Source organism: Hipposideros armiger, unplaced genomic scaffold (assembly GCF_001890085.2).
Source record: "Hipposideros armiger isolate ML-2016 unplaced genomic scaffold, ASM189008v1 scaffold_152, whole genome shotgun sequence".
NCBI classification, from domain to species: Eukaryota; Metazoa; Chordata; class Mammalia; order Chiroptera; family Hipposideridae; genus Hipposideros; species Hipposideros armiger.
The window spans coordinates 1,564,703-1,586,631 of record NW_017731502.1 but is presented as its reverse complement, the minus strand read 5'-3'; the positions used below and the strand labels follow the sequence as shown (position 1 = coordinate 1,586,631).

The window sequence follows — 21,929 nt, the reverse complement described above, 5'->3', positions numbered from 1 at the left end:
CTCCACAGCCTCGCCAGCACTTGTTGTTTGTTGATTTATTGATGATAGCCATTCTGACCAGATAAAAAATTCTTTATCAGGCAAATTACTTATCTTCATTTCCGTAGGATTTTTTTTTCATGGAGATTTTTCATGTTCCTCCCTTCATTTGAGAGATATTCTTCTATCTTTTCATTTTGACTTTCTATGTTTGTTTATATGAATTTGGCAAAATAGCCATCTCTCCTAGTCTTGAAAAAGTGGCCTTATATAGAATTGGCCTCTGCATAGGCTGTGTGTGCCTGGTGTGCCGGGTGGTTTTGGCAGGCAGTTAGGAGCTGAGCTAAGGTTTCCAGGGCACTGGCCTACAGAGCCTGAGCAGCTCCCTGGGTGGGGAGGCCAGGTGTGTGTAGTAATGCCCTGTCAATCCTGCCTGCTCCCTTTGTTCGGAGCCAAAAGGGCTCGGACATGTCTGGGAATGTGCTGTAGTGACCTTGCAGGTAGGCTGGAGCACGTGGATACAGCCCCTGCCCACCCTATGGAGGTGGAGGGGTACATAAACAATAGCACTCATCACAGCCCACGGAGAGCTCCCATGGCTCCCCAGCCTTCTCCATACAGTCTCTGTCTTATTTGTTGTAGAAAAAGTGGTCTTGTATAGAAGGGACCTCTTTGTAGGCTCAGTATGCCAGGTAGTTTTGGGAGGCCAGTTAGAGCTGGGCAGGCATTCAGAGAGCCTGGGACATTAGCTTGCTAGGTTGGAGTGGCTCCTGGCAGGGTGGCCAGAGATGTGTGGTGACACTCTTTTTTCTTGTTTATTCCCTTTGTTTGGAGGCAAAAGGCTCCAGGCAATGTAGCTAGGAACACTCTGCTCTGCAGTGATCTTGCAGGTAGGCCAAAGCATCTGAATAGAGCTTCCACCAACATATCAAAGTGGAGGGCCGTGTAAGTAATAGCATTCACCAGCTCCTCTGGCCTGAGAGTTCCTGGAGTGTTCCCAAGGTCTCTCAGCCTTCTCTATTCAGTCTCTTTCTCTTGTTTGTTGTTCAAAAGCTATTCATTCAGCCCTCAGTTGTCTCGCAGGAGTAACTTTTCTCTATAGACATATATATTTGAGTTTGATCATGGGAGGGGATGAGTTCAGCGTTCTCCTATGCCACTGCCATCTTGGACCTCCTAAGATGTTTATTATTTGCTTAATTTTCCTTGCATTTATCACAAATTCATGATCCTTAATCTTTCCTTGAAGTGATAAATAATCCGAAGACTTGATTTCCCATCCAGATGAGAATACTTTCAAAAAGACTCATGGAATTCTACAGAACAAGCACATAGTTTTCTAACAAATAAATGGCTTGAAAAAAAGGGGTGGGGAGGGGAAACTGTTATAAAAGAGACTTAAGAGACATAGCAGTCAAATGCCACATGGGGGCCTTGGTTGGGATTGTCCCTCAAACAAACCAACTGTGCAAAGACATTTTAACATAATGGGGGAAATTTGAACATGGATTGGGCCTTTGAACATACTCAAGAATGTCTAATTAACTGAGATAATGGCATTGTGGGTTATGTTTTTAAAAATCCTTATCTGTTAGAGATACATACTAAAGGATTTGTGTGAAATGATATTGTATTTGGGATTTACTTTTAAAACATTCCAGAAAAAGAAGGCGTTTGGGAGATACATGAAAAATTGGCAAATATTGATAATTATTAAAGCAGGGTGATGGGTACATCATCATACTATTCTCTCCAGTCTTGTGTATGTTTGAAATTGTCCATAATAAAAAAATAAAATAAAAATGAAAAAGAAATTCACAAAGAAATGGGAGAAAGGAAAAGGTTGCATGGGACTGGCTGTACTTTTTTGTGAGCTGATTGCAGAAATAAAATGTTTTATTTATTGGGTACTAGCCCCTCTTGGAGGGGCACAGATACAGAAGCCAGGTTCCTGAACCCTGCTGACTTTCCCAGGCTGTCTGCAGTGAGGCAGAGCCAAAAGGCCTGGGAAGGGAGGTGGGGAGGTGGGACCAGGGTGAGAGCAGCCAGTAGCAGGAGTGGCAGGGCCTGGGGGTTAAAGCACGAGAGAGGCTCAGAAACATGCTGGCTGACCAGAGACCCCTCTGCACCCAGCTGTCTCCTTGATACTCTCCATCTTCAGTGTGGCTAGCCTACAAGAGCCTCTCATAGCCATGATCATGAGAGTTCTTGTTGTCAGCTGCCAAGGGCTTATGATCCCTCCCTACCCTTAACAGCTTTAATGAGATACAATTCACATGCATAAAATTCACCAACTTAAGGCGTACTATTCAGGTTTTTAGTATATTCACAAAGTTGTGCAACTATCACCACATTCAATTTTAGAACATTTTTTTTTTTTTAAGATTTTTTTTATTGGGGAATTGGGGGGATGGGAACAATGCTGGGGAATTGGGGGAAGGGGAACAGACAAGTTGCTGTCGTTTTGTTCTTCAGTCTAGTTGTGGAGGACGTTGCTTCACTGGCCCAAGTTGGCACCAGCATTGCGCTCTTCCTGGGCAAGGCAGATGAGTCGCCGGCTTCTGGACGGCCGCTCACGCTGGCTGCTGGCCGCTCACGCTGGCTGCTGGCTACACACGGTAGCCCATGGCAACCCACTGCCACAGGGGCTGCAGCCTATGCCGTCGCCGGCAACTCACGGGCAGCCCAGCTCCAGGTTGAGCTGTTGTTCAGCATCTTAGCTGTAGAGGGCAGTGTCACTGGCCCTCATATGTGGGATCCGAACCGGGGCCCTCTGGCGTCCCAAGCCAGTTCTTAACCATCGCGCCACTCGGCCGGCCAAGAACATTTTCATTTCCCCAAAAAGAAACCTGTACCCATGCACCATCACTCCCCATTCTTCTACCCCCAAGCCCTGGAAACCACTAATCTACCTTCTCTATGAATTTGCCTACTCTGGACATTTCATAAAATATAGGATCATGTATGTGGTCTTTTGTGACTGGTTTTCATTTAGTGTTTTCCAAGATTCATCCATGCCGTAGGTTGTTAGCTCTTCATTCCTTTTTATTGCTGAATAATATTGCATTGTATGGACTTACCACATTTTATTTAGTATTCATCAGTTGATGGACATTTGGGTTGTTTCCACTTTGGCTATTATGAAAAAATGCTCGATGAACATTTGTGTACAAATATTTGTGTGGACATACGTTTTCATTTCTCTTGGGTATATTATATATCTATGTAGGTATGAGTGGGATTTCTGGATCATAAAGAAATGTTATGTTTAACTTTTTGAGGAACTACCAGACTATTTTCCAAAGTGGCTGCACCATATCTCCTCTTCACAAATGGACTGAAGCCCAGAGAGGGGAAATGCCTTATGCAAAACCACACACTAAGTTAATGCTAGGAAGCAGGAGCTAATCATCTAAATGATCTCAACTCCACCCCCACTCTCCTCTGACCTATTATCTCACTGTCACCCTAACACCTTCACACCCACTTTACACCTCCATTCCTTTCCCCACCCAGCAGCAAATCCGTTTATATCAGTCCCTCACAAAAGCTACCCTGCTGCCAGGTAAGAATCAAGTTCTCCTCTTAGGGGTGATTTACAGGGTCCCTGCCATCTGGCCCTGGTCATGGCATCATCTTTTTTAAAGTAGCTTTTCTGAGATATAATTAACATACCAACCATTCACCCATTTAAAGTGTACAGCCCCATGCTTATGACTTTTTATTCTTTACACTTCAGGGTCACTCAAGCCTTATTTCAGTTTCATGAAAACACCTGCCACTTTTGCTTTTGGGGCCTTGCCCACAGTCGCCTCTGCTTGGAATAGTCTTTCCTTATATATTTCCTTGTGATCCTTCACATCTTAAGATGACACTTCTGCTAGGAAGCCTTCCCTAACCACCCAGTCTGGTCAGATGACTTGCAGGACATTCCCACGGTCCCCCTCAGATCACCCGTCATGGCATGGGACACAGTAGTCTGAGCCTTTAAGGTCTGGGAATATGGCTTATTCGTGTGCACTGTTTGTTGAGTGAATAGAAAAATCTGAAAATATCTAGCACGGCACTGGGCATATTGTAGAAGTTAAGGAAATGTTCGCAGACTTCACTGCCTACGAGGACAGGGGTAGTACTTCCTTTTGGGAACATTTCAGACAGTTTGGGTGATTAAAGGGTAGTGCTTCCTTTAGGGAATCATTCTTATCCCACCTTCAATCCTTGTAGTTTAGGCGGGGTTAAGCAGTTCTTGGAATTTGCACATGACCCAAATCAGGTCCATTATCCTTCTACTGAAAAATTTCAGAAAGGGGTGCTTTCTCTTCACTGGGTTACTGAGCTGGTGTTTCCATGAAAAGACAGACTGCCTGAGAATAAAAAAAGCAGATTTGAGAAAGGCACTGAGTCCCGATGACATTATCTGAGGCCCTGCATCCAGCTGTACCCTGCATCCAACAGACCGTTGGACATTTTAGTTATGGAGCCAATTTATATTCCTTTTTAAAAAAAATTGCTTAAGCCAGGTTGAGTTCAGTTTCTGTCACTTGCAACTGCAATTACTACTTACACAGTAATCCTCCATCTTTCACAAACACACGTCCAAAACACTCCTTACAGTCCAGAGGGACCACACTGCTTTTTGCCCCCAAGTACAAGTTTACTTATTGTCCTCAAATTTGCCATCATTGTTTTTCTGAGTTGTGTTGTGTAGTCGACTGTCAATATTTAGCCTTCCATACCATGATCAGGAAGTGGACATTTCAGATTGTCCTAAATGCTTCCGGGTGATAAGTCCAGGCTGATGGAAAAGGTCAAACACTCCTTTTGTAGTTTGGCCCAAACTGAACTCCAGGAAACACCATGAAAAGCATCGCTCCCTGAATTTGTGTGCTGGTTCTGTGAAGAGCCTGCGAAAACAAATTTGACTTTTCCTTAACTTGCTGGTGCCAAGGACCTGTGCATTCACCACCAATATGATGGGTCAGAAAAGTTTCAAATTTTACCCACCCAACTCCGCTACGCGGAAAAAGACAAACTGTACGTAGGGGAAAGAGGCAGAATGAAATGCTGAGGATGCCTTGTAGGAACCAGGGTGACATCACTCAATCACCAGTCACTTACTGCATTCCAGCCCAACTGGACCTTTCCGTATATAGCACGCCACTCCCCACTTCTGTAGGGTGCGATGAACTAGATATTTTAATCTGCAGGCCTTTGCTAGTTCTGTTCCCTCTGCTTGGGGTGCCCCTCTGCATTACAGAACTCTTTCAAGGCCCATGTCAAAGGTTAGCGGTCCTGTGAATCCTTGATCCTTTAATATTTTGTTGAAGCAACTATTTTAAATATCAGCATTCTTACCATAGGTCACTCTGAATAGGCTTTGGAGGATCTATCAGTACCCCTGGGGGTTACCTGAGAAATCTGTGTGTCTGTGCCCATATCTGTTACTCTGGAGAAGAGGTCAGAGCTTCCACCACATTCTCTAAGAGATTCTGTGACTCAAAGAAAGATTAAGAATCACCAGTTTCTTATGTGTCTCATGAGTTCATTGAGGGCAAGGACTGCACCTTTTTCACCTTGGACTCCCCAGCACCGCTCCACAATAGACACTCATAACCGTTGTCAGAGGCTGTTAGTGACCCAGAGAGACAACCCTTTTACGGCAAAGAACAGAAAACAGGATGGTTTAATCTGCAGAGTCAAGAGTCGTTTGTTCTTGATTACAGCATTCAACATGCAAATTATATTCACCTCTTAGTACAGAAGTGGCACCCTGCCACTTTTCCTAGGAGTTAATCCAGACAATTATTCCTGGGCAACCCTTAACTATGTCTGCCAGCAATCGCCCCCTCTCCCTTCTTACAGCAATACATAAACTCTCTCTTATGCAGAATAACTGGGAAATGCGGTCTTTCACTTAACTGAGTAACCATGTACAGTACAGCGCCATTGATTTGTCAATGGATTTGATATATTCTGAAATCCAGATCAAGACCTCACATTATTTAACCAGTCTCTGATGATCCCAAAGGCACTTGAGAATCCGGCAGTGGCTCATGGTCACTGATTTTCGCTGGACAGTATTATGAGATAGAGAAGGTTTGCTAAGTCTGTCCTGGCCCTGGGTATTCACTCTGAAAAGAGTTTATTTGAATAAGGTTTTGACACATTTGCTCTTTATGTCATTCTATAGGCTCAAAATGAACAACAAAGGGAGCTTCACTTTGCTCATCCATAGTTCCTATGTTTTTAATAATGAAAATGTATTATTTATGTAAAGAAAGTTATAAAAATACTAACCAGAAATTAAAGGTAAAATGCAGGGTGTTTGGATACCAAGAAAACAGGAGTCTACTGTGGTTAGAAGTCAGGCTGACTACACATAATAATTAGGTATAATTGACAATGCCTTTTCCAAGACTGTATTTTTGTAAAGTTTCATATATTATCACTACCTTGAGTTTTCTCCCTTTCTCTGACTTCATTACTAGAGTCACCAGATGGAAAATTTTAAATGTTTTAAAAAGAGCTGTTTCTGGGTAAGTCACCCAAGCAGACACTCCTCGTATTTCCTCTAGTTTCAAACACAACGGGAACTGGCGCAGACAAGAGTGATGCTTGCCGCACACCTGCCAGCTGACGCATCCTCTGTTTATTCCGAGAGGCTCCTGCTCAAATGAAAGTTACAAGGGTAAGTGCTTCTCTGTGTTCCTGACACAGCTAATCCCTGCTTGGTCTTCAAAAAATAGATGTCTGTAATTCCTTTTTAAACATGCCTTCGAAGTGCAGGTCTTTGGCCATGAGCTCCTCTTCAACGTCATCTAGCGCCCACTGGTGATCTGTCAGCTCCAAAGCTTCCCACTCAGTCTGTAAAGGAAGAAAACACCAGGGCAGGGAGAGGAGGGCTATTACAAAGAGCAGTGCTGACCTATCGTGAGCACCTACGTTGGGCCAGGAGCTGAGTTAAGCTAGTTACATGTACAAGCTCATTCAATGCTATGAGGTGGGTGCTGCTATCTGCCCTGTCCACTCCCACCCCCAATTTACAGACAAGGAGGCTGAAGCTAAAAAAGGTAGAATGTTTGTTCAAGGTCACTGAAGCTAGTAACTAATTACATTTCTCAAAGTTTATTAATGCGAAGTACTTTGCTTTAATTAGTGGGCTTTAAAAATATGTTTATGAAATTTAACATGCAATACAAATGTTAGCACATGGGTAGTTTTAAAAAAATATATAATTCACATAGCATAAAATTCACCCTTTTAATATGTACAATTTACTGGGATTTAGTATATTCACAAAGATGTACAACCATCACCACTACCTAATTCCAGAGCACTTTGATCACCAGAAAAAGAAACTCCATATCAAACAGCAGACACTGCCCATTATCCTCCTCTCCCAACACCTGGCAACTACTACTTTACTTTCTGTATTCCGGATTTATCTATTCTGGACATTAATATGTGGCCTTTTGTTACTGGTTTCTTTCACTTAGCATGTATTCAAGGTTCCTCCCTGCTGTAGTATGATTCAGTACTTCACCCCTTTTTATGGCTGAATAATATTCCATTGTATACACTCCATTGTCCATATACTCATATACCAAACTGTTTTGTTTATCTGTTCATCAGATGATGGACATTTGGATTGTTTCTACTTTTTGACTATTATGAATAGTGCTCTGAACATTCTTGTGTAAGTTTCTGTGTGTAATTACATTTTCAATTCTCTTGGGTTTTTACCTAAGAGTGGAATTGCTGGGTCATATGGTAACTATTTTTAACTTTTTGTAAAAAGGCTAAAAACTGCTTTCCAAAATGGCTTCACCACTACCAGCATATATGAGGGTTCCAATTACTGTACATCCTTGTTAACACTTGTATTGTCCATCTTTTTTATCGTAACTATGAGGAGTGAGTATGAAGTGGTATCTCATTGTGGTTTTGATTTGCATTTCCCTGATGGCTAATGATGTTGAGCATCTTATTCATGAGCTTATTGGGTATTTGTATATCTTGTTTGGAGAAATGTTTACTTAAAACTTTTGCCCATTTTTTTTTTAATTGGGGAATTGGGGGGATGGGAACAGTGCTGGGGAATTGGGGGAAGGGGAACAGACAAGTTGCTGTCGTTTTGTTCTTCAGTCTAGTTGTGGAGGACGTTGCTTCATTGGCCCAAGTTGGCACCATCATTGCGCTCTTCCCAGGCGAGGAAGATCAGTCGCCGGCTTCTGGACAGCCGCTCACTGCGGCTGCTGGCCGCTCACGCTGGCTGCTGGCTACATACGGTAGCCCATGGCAACCCACTGCCACAGGGGCTGCAGCCTACGCCATTGCCTCATGGCAGCCCAGCTCCAAGTTGAGCTGTTGTTCAGCATCTTAGCTGTGGAGGGCAGTGTCACTGGCTCTCATATGTGGAATCCGAACCGGTGCCCTCTTGCGTCCCAAGCCAGTTCTTAATCATCGCGCCACTCGGCCGGCCCAACTTTTGCCCATTTTTAAACTGGGTTTTCTTTTATTGTTGAGTTCTAGATTCTGAATACTAGAGCCTTATCAGGTATGTGATTTGCAAACACGTTTTCCAATTCTGTGGGGTGTCTTCATTTTCTTGATGGAGTGCTTTGAAGTACAAAAGTTTTCGTTTTGACAAAGTCCCATTTATCTGTTTTTCTTTTTGTTGCTTGTATTTTTAATATCGTATATAAGAAAGAAGTCATTGCCTAATCCAAGATCACAAACACTTACACCTATATTTTCTTCTAAGAGTTTTATAGTTTAGGTCTTATATTTAGGTCTTCAAATCATTTAGGTCTTGTTCCTGATCTTAGAGGAAAAGATTTCAGTATGATTATGATGTTAGCTGTGGGTTTTTCATAGATGGCTTTCAAGATTAGCAAGTTCCCTTTTATTTCTACTTTTTATGATGAAAATTAGTGTGATTTTGCTGTATAAAAGTTATACCAGATTTTATCAATTCCAAAATCATTTCATGAAAAGTCTCTAAGTATTGATTTTTAAAAAAAAATGAAATTTATATCTGATATCTACAGGATCTAAAAAAGTTAAATATTCCAAATGCTTATCTAGTGCCTCTGATGGACTGTTTTTACAGCTTCATTTACAGTGTGGATTAAATTTGGGTGAGCATTTAAAACCAGTGAAAAGTACCAAGAATCTCCAATTTACTTAACAGGTGATTCTCTCAGGAATAAGAGACATGTAAACCAAAATACATTTTTGCTAAATTTAAATCTAAACGATAAAACCATACATACTACACTCCCGTCAGTGAACCCATCTTTAAAGCAACTCTCTAGTAATGCCTTCCGGAGCTTCAGTAAAGCTGGAAGAAGTGAGTGTACCTTGAAAGCTTTGTTGGTGTCCGCGGGCATGGCCATGGCTGCTCCAGTCATCTGCTCCTGCATCATCCGTGACTGGTCAGCAGCTGTGGAGTAAGACATGCCTGCATGAGTGCTAGGGCTCAGCAAGCACCCAGCACCCTTGGGGAAGAACAGTCCTAATACAGTGCTTACAGATGGCTCAATAGTGAGTTACAAAACCATATGACAGATTCACTGACTGGCCCTGTCTCACACTGACACTGGGAAAGTCGTTTTACCTCTCCTGAAGAATGGAGATGATAACAGCAGGAGAAGAAAGATAAAGGAAGCACTAAACTTTATTTCAAATTTAAATAATAACAACAGTCACCAGTTATCGAGCAACTACTATATGTCAAGTACTTCAGTAAGTGCTTTACATATTCTACCTCATCCACTCCTAACGACAAACCCTGAAGTTAAATTTTTTTTTTTAAAGATTTTATTGGGGAATTGGCGGAGGGGGAACAACGTCGGAGAATCGGGGAAGGGGAACAGACAAGTTGCTGTCCCTTTGTTCTTCAGTCTAGTTGTGGAGAATGTCGCTTCACTGGCCCATGTTGGTATCATCATTGCGTTCTTCCCGGGTGAGGCAGTCGCTCGCTGGCCATTGGATGGCAGCTCATGGTGGCTCACGAAAACGCACACCAGCTGCCAGCCACCCCCACTGCAGCCTATGCCATCGCTGGTGACTCACAGCAGCCCAGCTCCAGGTTGAGCTATTGTTTACCATCTTAGCTGTAGAGGGCGCAGCGTCACTGGTCCGCATGTGGGATTCGAACTGGGGCCCTGCTGCTCAGAGCTGGCATCCCAAGCCAACTCTTAACCAATGCGCCACTTGGCTAGCCCCTGAAGTTAATTATTAAGGTCCCTATTTTACAAACAGAGGATCGGAATGATTAAGTAACTTGCCCGAGGTCCCAGCCATTCAGACGGCCAGGACTGGTACTGGCAAGCACTCCAGTCAATGAACTAACTGATCTAACCAGGGATTTTTTTCAGCTTCAGGTTTACAGGCTTACATTGCTGGTGCTGGACCCCTCACATGAGGATATCAGACTTTGAGGGACTACATATTGTCTCCATGATTGCCAGGGAGAATTCAGATCTTCAGTTTGACCCTGAAATTTTTAAGACTGTTTCAGAATACCTCAGAAACTTAAGAACAAGTTTAAAGAATGAAGCACTGTATTTGACTATGCTAACAAATAGCATAGTTTATGTGATTTTTCTGACTTGGCTTGGATGATTCATCTATTAAAGTACCTGCTTATTAAACCTGATGTACTCCTTACCATTATCTTGGCCCAGAATCAGAGAGTAAATGCTCCGAAGCCCAAAGACATTGAGGAAGTACCAGGATGCAGAACTCACCCTAAAAAAAGCAAAAGTGAAACAATGTAGGTAGTTATGTCAGAATTAACAGTACTTCACACTTTTCTACCACCCAAAGTTGTTCAGAGTATGTAAAAAACTCACCTGGGATAAGCTATATTCAGTCAAAGCACAACCAAAGAAGAAATACGAGTTGTGAAGGGAGTCTTAAAATAGTTACAGTTCACTGTAGGCAACTGCTACTTACAGCTATGTAATAAATTCTGGCTTCAGTAGCAGGAACTGAGCTCACAACTGGTGTGCTTCCATTTAATCAGGGAATATAAGCTTTGTTTTATTTAATTTTCCTTTCTACATGATGAGTTTTTAAACCCTTTGTTATTTTAATTATAAAAACAATACTTACTTGTTATATATAAAAAATGCAAACAATACGGAAGTATACAGAATAAACTTTAAAAGAGGCCACCTGACCTGAATCCCATTCTCTAGAAAAAAATCACAAGTGGTCATGGGTTTCACACTTACAAGAAAGGATGAAAGGTGACTTTCATGAAATACTTGCAATATTGAAGACTGTAGCTATTGGGAAAGCCACTCCAAGTTCTCAACCAAAGGTTAGGTTTCTCACCTTGCCCCCATAAAATAAATATGCTCAGATATAATAAAAACTAAAAGGAGCATGAGAAATGATACAGACACAGAAAGAATCCACACTTCATTCTAATACTTGGATCACACAACAGCAGGGGTCTATTCTGGTTACTCCATCAGGTTGCAAGTAAGTCAACCGCCTATCTGTACATAGTGTTGCAGATTTATATCTAACAGTAAGTTAGCTGTATATCTGCCAGTTTTAGATTTTTGTTTGTGTTTTTATTAAACAAAAGAAAGTTCTTACCAGGATGCATCTAATGTAAGTAGTTCGATTCCTTGCTGTAGCATAGGCTTAAAACGGAGAGTCAGTGGAAATGGGACCTTGGCTGCAGAGAAGGAAGAAAAAGTTCACAGTCACTTCTAGCTTCTTTATTTTTAGAATAAAGTGTGAATGTATATATTCTTTCCCTGAGGAGGTGGGAACTCTGTGCCATACAGAGTTTGGTAAGAGTTCCATAAGGAAATTTGTGTCACTTTCTGAAGAAATAACAGTCAAATGTCACTCTGTTATAGTTCCTTGAACAACACCAGCTTCTCTATTGCTTAAGAAACAGGGACTCAAACTGTGCCATGACCTAAAAGCTCAAAAGAAACTAGCACTAATTTGTTAAACCTGAAGTGGAATATATACACACACAGAACTACATTACTAAGAAATCAAATTAATTCAAATCAAATCACCTTATAAACAAACGACTCACCCCAACACCTAGAAAATGAAGTCAAAATAGAAATGGGCTTCTCTTCATCCTATTCTACTAGAACACTAAATTAGTTTTGGATACAAACTAGCAAGCCACTCATTTGAAACCCTATTATTAAAAAAATTCCACAATTTTAGCTTAGAATCAGTTTGTGGTACGAGCCATAAAATCATAGCATATAATTTTTTTTGGTTCAAAGAATGTTACCAGTTTTCACTAGAGAACACAGGACCCACGATGTTAGTATCTCAGCAGCACTTGGGTTTCTCTGAGTAGGGACAAGGGAAAGGTGCACCGATGAAGTAAACCTCAAGTCTTCTTGGTCTGTAACTTACTTGTGACAAAGCCTGAAAATGTCATGTTGATCCATCCACCAATAAGAATCATAGGGAGAACATTTGTTACATTGCCTTTCATCATGTCTGTGAGCATAGTGGGATCTAAGACAAAAACACAAGAGACCACTACATTTTAATACTGTTGGCAGGGACTTCCTCCAATTTTCTGTAAATTTTTAATTTATTTGATAATTAAAGTAATACAAGTTCATTGTAAAAAATCAAAATGACATAAAAACAGGATGTAGACAGTTCCTCTGGGCTCACTCTCTAAACAATTTTAATTGTTTGTTACATATCCTTCCATCTGTTTTATTTACATACACACATACACACACACACATACACATACGCACAACAGTTTCTCTCTCTATATACACAATAGAGGGATGCTATGCTTACTATTCTGCTTAATTTAAAAAAAAATTAATGTATTATGAATGGTATTTCCACATTGTTACAATGTCTCTCATTATTTTCAGTGTCTGCATAGGAGTCCACAATGTGGTTATAGTCATCACTGTTGAGTGGACCTTTAGATGTTTCCAATTTTTTCTCTTTGCCAACAAACAATGCTGCCAACAATGACCTTGTACATAAATAAGCATGTTTATATAAGTGCTTCTGTAAGAGAAACTCTTAAAATTTCTAGGTCAAGGGGTTTGAACATTTAAAATGGACAGATATTGTCAGACTGTCTAACAACAGTGAGAGGGCCCAACTTCCCATGACCTTGACTGCAGAAGCTTTGGTCAAGCTTTTCAATCTTTGACATTTGATGAGCTAAAAAAAAAATCTTGTCTTAATTTGCATTCCATAGATTATAGTGAGGTTAAGTATCTTTTCATATATTTATTGGTGTTTTGTTTCTTGTAGGTCTTCTAAAAGACTTATTAAAATCAAGTCTAGAACTTTATGTCTGGGTTTAAAATTGTTGGTTATCTCACCTAAAGAAATGGGTATTAAAGTGAGAGAACAGTCAACACACAATAATAAATTATTCTGTTTTACTTCAGTGATGCTGTATTTATCACATGGCTGGTATCAGTGGAAGTTAAGAAATTTATTAGAGCAAAAATGGTACGGTGGGCCAAGCAATCATGTCTGACAAAGAAATGGCTGGTCTGGGGTAATGAGAGCTCCTCCCCATTCAGGCAGAAACTGGGTGACCATCTGTCAGCAACAGGAGCCAGGCACTGGGTGGGACTGGAATGTTTTTCCAGCTGTGCTCCACAGAGCTCTGGGTCCTGAGGAACAGCAAAGGGGAGAGACCCAGGCACAGTGGCTTTAGTTTCCCCAACCCCTCAGCCAAGAGCTCTTATTTTTCATCCACGTTATACATTGGTGTTCCCGGAAGATTTATTTGAAAAAGAGAACTCCACTTCTGCAGATCCCTGTACTAGATGATCTCTAAGGTCCCTTAGATTATCTTCTACAATTTAACAATTAAATCAAACAACATTCTTCCTGTCCCTCCCACCCCCACTCATGTTAAAAATTTTCCTCAAAGATGAGAGAAGGGAATAAACATACCAGTCATAGGAGAAGGAGGCACTACCTTCCTTTTTGTTTTTTTGAAAAATCCATCCTCCGGATTGTTGAAGTAATATTTTCGTGTCAAGAAAGACTAGTAGAAAAAAGAGCTTTTTAAGTCTTAAAACTGTGACATAGCAAATTGTCAAATTATTCCCCCGAGGTTTATTCAAAAGGCCCTTGGAATATGCTGTTACACTCAGAGCTGGCAGCCTAGTTGGCAGCCAAACTGACATTTTAGCTGAGTCACATTTAAAAACAATTTCCTAAGAAAGGCGAGGTCACAATGACAGCAAACACCACCAGGCCAGTTTAATTCCCGACTTGCCAGCCTTCAGTTTTCCCCAAAGGATCCCCTTATAAAACATTCAGATATCTACTGCCCTCAACAGTGAATTGTGGGGCTTTTAATAAAAGATAGATGAGTACCTGTTTGGGAATGTATTTTCCATTTTCCCTGAGGACTCTGCTTCGAATTAGGACTTGACTGAAAAATACAACCCAGACAATGAGATTTTTAAAAGCGAAACACTAGAAGAAAATGAAAGAATAAAGTAGGAGACCTATTTAAACACAAGAGAGGGCCTATTTGGCAACAGTCTTATGCGGAAACTTTTCAAACCACAAGTACCCTTAAAACCAATCTAACATATTTAACCACAAAATCAGGTTTTCAAAAGAGCATGTTTCAGAAGTGACTGTTTCTGAACAAAGAAATATTTCTGAGGAAGGCACATTTGGAACATTCAGCTTTTTCTTACTTTATAATGAGCTAAGAAGGAACTTTTTCTGAGTGAAAAAAGGAGCAGTTGGATGTTACTCAGAAGATTTGGGGGCAGGAGGAGGGAGGAAGGGTGAGGATAGAAAAAGGAACTTTTTAAACGCCACAGAGAAATGAGTACAGGACTTGAGAAGATTGTTATCTGACAGACAACAAATAGAAATGCCACCCAGGATTCAGACTGTTAGTAAGCTCTAAATAAACATTAACTGAATTAATAAATGAAATTATTTGGTGATATTTAAACATAAGTTACCATTAAAGGTAATAGGCCTCAATACCACAAGTGGCTGGTGCTAAGAATTGTGATCAAAATACTAATAGGTTTTCAAAAGTTGTTTTAATTGGGGGTGGGGGGGAGCCTCCTTAGTTTAATGGAACTCCTTCTTGAAAAGTGAAAAAAAAATCATAGACAGAAACAAATACAAGAAAACTGCTTGGTTCTCTCTACTCATTACAAACCACCTGCTCTAAGCAGTCAGTCAGTACCCTTAGGGTCCCCTTGCCACCTTATGCATATTCTAGCTTCTCCATGTGATGGCAATTCTCAAATACCCCTCTCCTTCACCAATTCTACCCCATCATGACTTAATATACCTTCTTCAAGCCCCACCTTCTCCATGAAACTCTCCAGGAAGTCCAGAGAAAATTCCAGGGCACCCTCACGGCATTCTTTCTTCCTCCTCCTGGCCTCGTTATACTATACAGTTGTCTGCTCCACACAGGTGTACAGAGGTGACATGTAATATGTTCTGTCCCCTGTTGAGCTAATCTAACCCTAGTCAAAGTGTGGCCTATGTACCAATACTGGTCTGTGATGAGTTAAGTACAGACACTGTACTGTATTTGTGATACTGAGTAGGGGTTTAGAAACTTTTATAGTAATTTGACATAGTCACATCTAAATATGTGATCAAAACATTTTATAAGATTATCAGTCTGTGAGAGACTGGGAATTTAAAAACAAAAAACTGGTCCTTCACCTCTGACAGTTTAAGCAGCACTGGGTCTAGAATAATGGGTAAAAATTTAAGCTCTGGAGTTGGGCAGATGGGTTAAAATCCTGGCTCTTCCACTTCTTAGCTATGTAAACTTGGGTGAGTCATTTAAATTCCCTACGCCTCCATTCATATTCTGTACAATAACAGATTTATCCTCATTGAACAAATACTTCTTGAACTTCTGAGTGCCAGAAAGCAAATATCTTGTGAAGGTTAAAGTCTGATGGGGGGAGAAAGATACTAACTGAATAACCACAGGAATAAATATTAAATTTACCTGTTATAGCTTATGAAGGAGAGATGGATGGTATGATGGGAATGTACAATAGGAGGATCTGACCAAGTCTGAGAAGGCAAGGTCTTAGAGAACGCTTTGCTGAGGTTGTATGATTACGTTGGAATCTTAAGGATGAGTAGAGATTGCCTTGGCAAAGTGCTGGAGGGAAGAGCATGGGCAAAAGTCCTGTGGCACTAATAGGCACTATGTCTCTGTGGACCTGAGAAGAGGCCATATGGCTGGAAGAGAGAACTACAGAAAGTGTGGTGAAAACAAGGCTTGAGAGGTGGGCAAGAGCCAGGCTATACGAGGCCATGTGGGTCCCACTGTATTTTCTTTTTAATTGTGGCAAAAAACACGTAACATAAAAATTACCATCTTAACCGTATTTAAGTGTACAGTTCAGTACTGTTAAGTATATCCACGTTGTAAAACAGATCTTCAGAACTTTTTCATTTTGCAATCCTTAAACTCTATACCCACTGAACAATAACTCCTCTTTTCTCTCCCTCCCAGCCCCCAGTAACCACCATTCTTTCTGTTTCTATTAAGTTTACTACTTTAGATATCTCAAGTGAAATCATAGTTATTATCTTTTTGTGCCTGGTTTATTTCACTTAGCATAATACCCTTAAGTTTCACCTATGTTGTAGCATGTGACAGGATTCCTTCCTTTTTAAGGGCCCCATGTATTTTAATCTTTATCTTAAGAGCAAAATGGGGAGGAAAGGAAACCCTTGTTGTTGGGAATGTCAATTAGTACAGCCATTATGGAAAACAGTATGGAGGTTTCTCAAAAAAATAAAAATAGAACTACCATATGATCCAGCAATTCCACTTCTGGGTATGTATCTGCAGGAAACAAAATCACTGTCTCAAAGAGATATCTGCACTCCCATGTTCACTGCAGCATTGTTCACAATAGCCAAGATAAGGAAACAACGTTAAGTGTCCATTGACAGATGAATGGATAAAGATGATGTGGTGGATACATATATACACAATGGAATATTATTCAGCCATGAGGGAGAAGGAAATCCTGCCATTTGCAACAACATGGATGAACCTAGAGGACATTATGCTAAATGAAATTAGCCAAATATTGTATGATCTCACTTATATGGAGAATATATATATATATATATATATATATATATATATATATAGCAAAGTGTTCTCACCACCAAAAAAAAAAAAAAAAGGTAACTATGTAAGGTGATGTATGTGTAATTACCTGGATTGTGGTAATCATTTCTCAAAGTGCATGTCTGCCAAATTGTTACATTATACACTTCATTTAGACGTAAAATGGACTGAAATTATGACATGCTAAAACATGGGTAAACCTTGAAAACATTATGCTAAGTGAAAAGAGTCCAACACAAGAGGACTAATATTGTCTGATTCCACTTACATGAGGTACCTAGAATAGTCAAATTCACAGAGTCAGAAAGTAGAATGGTGGTTACCAGGGGTTGGGCGGAGGAGAGAATGGGGAGTTATTATTAATTGGTTCAGAGTTTCTGTTTGAGATGAAGAAAATATTGTGGAAGTGGATGGCAGTTGATGGTTGCACAACAATGTGAATGTACTTAATGATACTAAATTACACACTTAAAAATAGTTAAAATGATCAATTTTGTTATGTATATTTTACCATAGTCTTTTAAAAAAAAGAGCAAAAGGGAAATACTGAATGATTTTAAGTTGAATTCTTCATATTTATTATCTCATTTAAAGTGATTACCACTGTACTTAGCACATCCTAAGCACAAGATTAATGGTATCTATTATTTTCCTTTTGTGTGTTCTATCCCATGGACTGAAACTTCCTGAGTAGGGTCTTGACCATGTCTTACTTTATACCCACAGGACAGTGCAGGGCACATGGTAGGTTAGCAATAAAAATCTGTTCACTTGGGGTGACCGGTTAGCTCAGTTGGTTGGAGTGTGGTGCAGATAACACCAAGGTTATTGGTTCGATCCCTGCACAGGCTACTGTGAGCTGCGCCCGCCCTAAAAGAGTCAACTATGCCATTGTGGCATGAAAGCAATGTGTAACCAATGACCATGGCTGTTCCCCAATAAAATAAAATAAATAAAATAAAATAAAATAAAATAAATAAAATAAAATAAAGACTGGGTTAAAAAAAAATGTTGTTCACTGTAAATAAGTCAGGACTTCAACAGGCACTGTGATCAATGGAAATTCAACTACATCTCCTATATGCTGATGAGCAATTCTGTAGAACTGGGGTTCAGAATCACGACCTTGAGCATTTCAACCCTGAATCAAGGCAAGCTTAAATTATCCTGTATATTCTAAACTCTGAGGTCTGCAAATTCTACAAGAAAAGTTTAATTTTGCATTTTCATTTCCATTAATATCTAAAAATAAGTGTTTGTACTGGTTATAAAGATAAAGCTTCTCTTTGTTAAGTGGTAATTTGCAACTGAAAGACATTTCTTAAAATAAAACTTCAGTTTCTAAAGTCAGTATTTCTCAAACTGAAGTTCCATATGCTTAAAGATCTGTGTTCTTCTTTTCCTTTCCAAAGAGTCACTATACTCTTGAAGCTTGAGAACCACTTTTTACATACACACTATCCCCAAATACAGCCTAATATATTTTGTTCATATGTTTTAGAAAAACGTTGGTTTAATATGTTTTAGAAAAATTTTAGTAAGTTTTGAGGCAATAAAAGCTTAATAATTTATGAAACCCAATGTCCCATTTTGTGATCATTCAGACTACTGGAAACTATCCTGTATTTAGAGGAATATTTTACAATTAAAAAACATCTTTTGCCTTGGACTTTGGCCAGTTCAGAATCACATGCTCAGCATTCTATTCAAGTTCAAACGATGACCTGGTGGGGTATAGTCATACCAAGTCAGAGCTGGCATGATCCAGCCACCTCACTTAAGGGATGCAGCAATTATAATGGAAATGTAGTTTTCCCTAAAGCAGTGGATCTTCATGGAAGTAGTACTGCCCTCTAGGGGGCCTTATGGAAATCTGTGGAACTTTTTTGAGTGTCAAAATGAAGGGGTGGAGAGGAAAGAGCACAAAACTGTCATTTGTTAAGGGTAAGGGATGCTAAGTATCCCTCAGTGCTGGGGACAGTTGTGAAATACAAAGAACTGTCCCATGTCTCACGCTACTTTTGATATCTCACCAAATTGTTTTTAATTTTCTGAACCTCAAACCTAATTCCAGGGCCGGCCGAGTAGCTCAGTTGGTTAACAGCTCGCTCAAGAGTGCGAGTTCTGAGCAACAGCAGTTCGAGTCCTGGCCCGAGCTGAGCTGCCAACAGGTGGCAGGATGGCTCAGCTAAAAAATAAACAAACAAACAAAAAACACCTAATTCCATTTTTTTTGGTGCAGGGAGGGGAGGTGATTTTTTTATATACTCAATTTCCAGTTATGCAACCATAGAGTAAATATAGGGAAAACTGCAGTTCATTTTGTTCAAAACTTTATCAAGAGTAGTTCACCATTTAGGAAAATCACATCCAAGACAGAACTGCCTTCTGCGATATCTAAGTAGCTAACACACTGTATCACCTTCAATTGAAATCTGTCCCAATTATAGTGATTTTATAACTAAGGGATTGCATCTGACTTCTCCATTACACCTTCTAGGACTGTTGTGCACAAGCACTTATGAAATTAAGTTATTTTATTTTTATTTCTCCTGATTGTTACAGTAGAGCATTATGTTGCTTTTTGTTGTTGTTGTTGTTAATGTTATTGTATGTAGAGTGCATCAACTGTGAATTTCATTTTGGGTTAGAAAAGGGAGCTGTGGGTTTGATATCATTCAGAACCATTACTCTGAAATCACATGGTGAACCAGGAGCAAAAAATTATGGTAGAGAATCTATGACAGCAGCAATTGTGGTCAAGAGAATTTAATTTGGGACTGGGATGGGTTCAAGTATAGGCACAATATTTTACTATTTTGGTTATTTTGGGAAGGCTACTTAACTTTTCCAGGTTTCCTTTTTTTCTTCAATTGTAAAAATGGGTTTAGGATTATCTCAGTTTTAGTCGGAGGATAAAATAAGAACAATTTATTGGCGTCAATAAATAAATAAACGCTGTCTGAGCTCTCTCCACTTTGCATTTTTCTATAGCCTTCCTTTCTGTGTTGAACTGACTTCCTAAGGTTATTTCCAGGTTGGTTCTAGTCAGTTCTGAGCTTATGCCACAGAAAAATAATTGAGTCGCTGCTGTAATGTAGTAGAAAGAGCTTCATACTTGGGAACCAGAAGACTTGGCTTCAAGTTCTGAATGACACCATATGTGACCACAGAACCTCTTAAGCCTCAGTTTCTATCAAATGGGACACCATCTACCTCATAGAGTCATTCTGAATTTTAAATAAGTGCTTAGCATAGTGCCTGGCATAGAATAAGTGCTTATTAATAAATGTTGGTTATTATTATTATTCTCAGCATAATGGGAAGCACAACTGAAAATGATAAAGCAGTGCTTACCAAAATTCTGTCATTCTCATTCCTTAGTTACGATTATCTTTTCATCTAGAACTTGTAATATGAAAAACTTAATATTTCGTATATATCAACTTTTCTACTTACATAGGTTTTAAAAGAAATCTTTAAATTATCAGCAAATGGAAAACCAGTATTATTACTTGCCACAAATAGAAAGCAACTATTAACTACAATAAAAACATTATTAAATTTTAGCTAGATACTGTTGTCTGTGGAAAGTTCTGTGCCTGAGGCTTTCCCTTTGTTAAAATGGGAGATTAGGGATCTCCGGTTAGCTAAGTTGGTTAGAGCGCAGTGCTCACAACACCAAGGTTGCGAGTTCGATTCCTGAATGGGTCACTGAGCTGTGCCCTCCACAACTAGATTGAAAGAACTACTTGACTTGGAGCTGATGGGTCCTGGAAAAACAGTTCCCCCATTCCCCCCAAAAAAGGTATTAAAAAAAAAGGTAGATTAATAAGCAATAGGTGTTAAAGACAAAATAGCATTTACCTGAGATAGTCTCTGAAAATAATCAGAACGATTGACTGAAATTGGTTTTTAATATGGAAGCACACGTAAAATCCACCTAAAATAGATACCACCTAAAATCATCTCAAATTACCTGTCTCCATAGATAAATACTGTGGTAAAACAAAAGAGGAAGAAATTGCCTCCACTGCAGTAGAGGAAGTGATAATTACAACCCTTCACATCTCTATGGCAGTTTTACATTTGCCAAGCAGTTGGTTATTTGGTGTCTCAGCTGACCACCAGAGTAGTTTGGTAAAACGAGTATAATCACACATACCTTATCTATAATTCATAGATAAGCCCGAGGATTTCCAACTAGCCTAACAATATTAACAACAACATTTTTTTGAGCACTTAATTCGTCCCAAGCCCAGTGCTAAAGCCTTTACAGATATCTAAAATTTAATCCTCAAGCCTGCTCTATGAGGCATGTCATGCTGTCATGCCCATTTTACAGATGACAAAGAAACAGGTAACTGAGCTCAGGTCACCCAGCCAGTGGGGTTGCGATGTGAACCGAAGCGAACAGAATCCCTGCACTTTTTTGCCCAAGGTCACGGGGGAGTGAGGTCGTCGGATCCGGGAGAGCGCTGACCTGTCGGAGACTTGTTCCTGGGTGAGCTTCTTGTCGCTCTGCAGCAGGATGGAGACGTAGTGGCGGATCATGCCCACGAAGAAGGTGATAATAACGATGGGAAGTACCACCCAGAGGCGGATGTTGGAGTCGAGCAGCAGCTCCGGCCCCGCCATCTTCATCGAGTTCCCCGCCAGGTGTAGCGGGGTTTCTCTTCCCCCGCGGCGCCCGGGTTCCCTTCGAGATCGTCTCCGGACCTTCTCACGCCCTCAGACTGGTTGGCCAGGGACCCTTCCGCAGGATCTGCCTTGGCGCACTGCCTCCTAGCCGGTCCGC

General features: G+C 40.2%; 1 protein-coding gene across 1 annotated transcript; it reads right to left on the bottom strand.

The window, feature by feature from the left end:
• Positions 1 to 6,608: 6,608 nt before the first annotated feature.
• EMC3 (ER membrane protein complex subunit 3) lies at positions 6,609 to 21,922 on the bottom strand. The gene is made up of 8 exons (XM_019651117.1): positions 21,615 to 21,922; positions 14,356 to 14,413; positions 13,927 to 14,020; positions 12,391 to 12,495; positions 11,596 to 11,677; positions 10,655 to 10,734; positions 9,342 to 9,424; positions 6,609 to 6,843 (listed from the first exon to the last, which is right to left on the bottom strand). Exons 1-8 carry the CDS (start codon positions 21,773 to 21,775, stop codon positions 6,715 to 6,717), a joined length of 792 nt encoding a protein of 263 aa, XP_019506662.1. The 5' UTR covers positions 21,776 to 21,922; the 3' UTR covers positions 6,609 to 6,714.
• Positions 21,923 to 21,929: the final 7 nt, after the last annotated feature.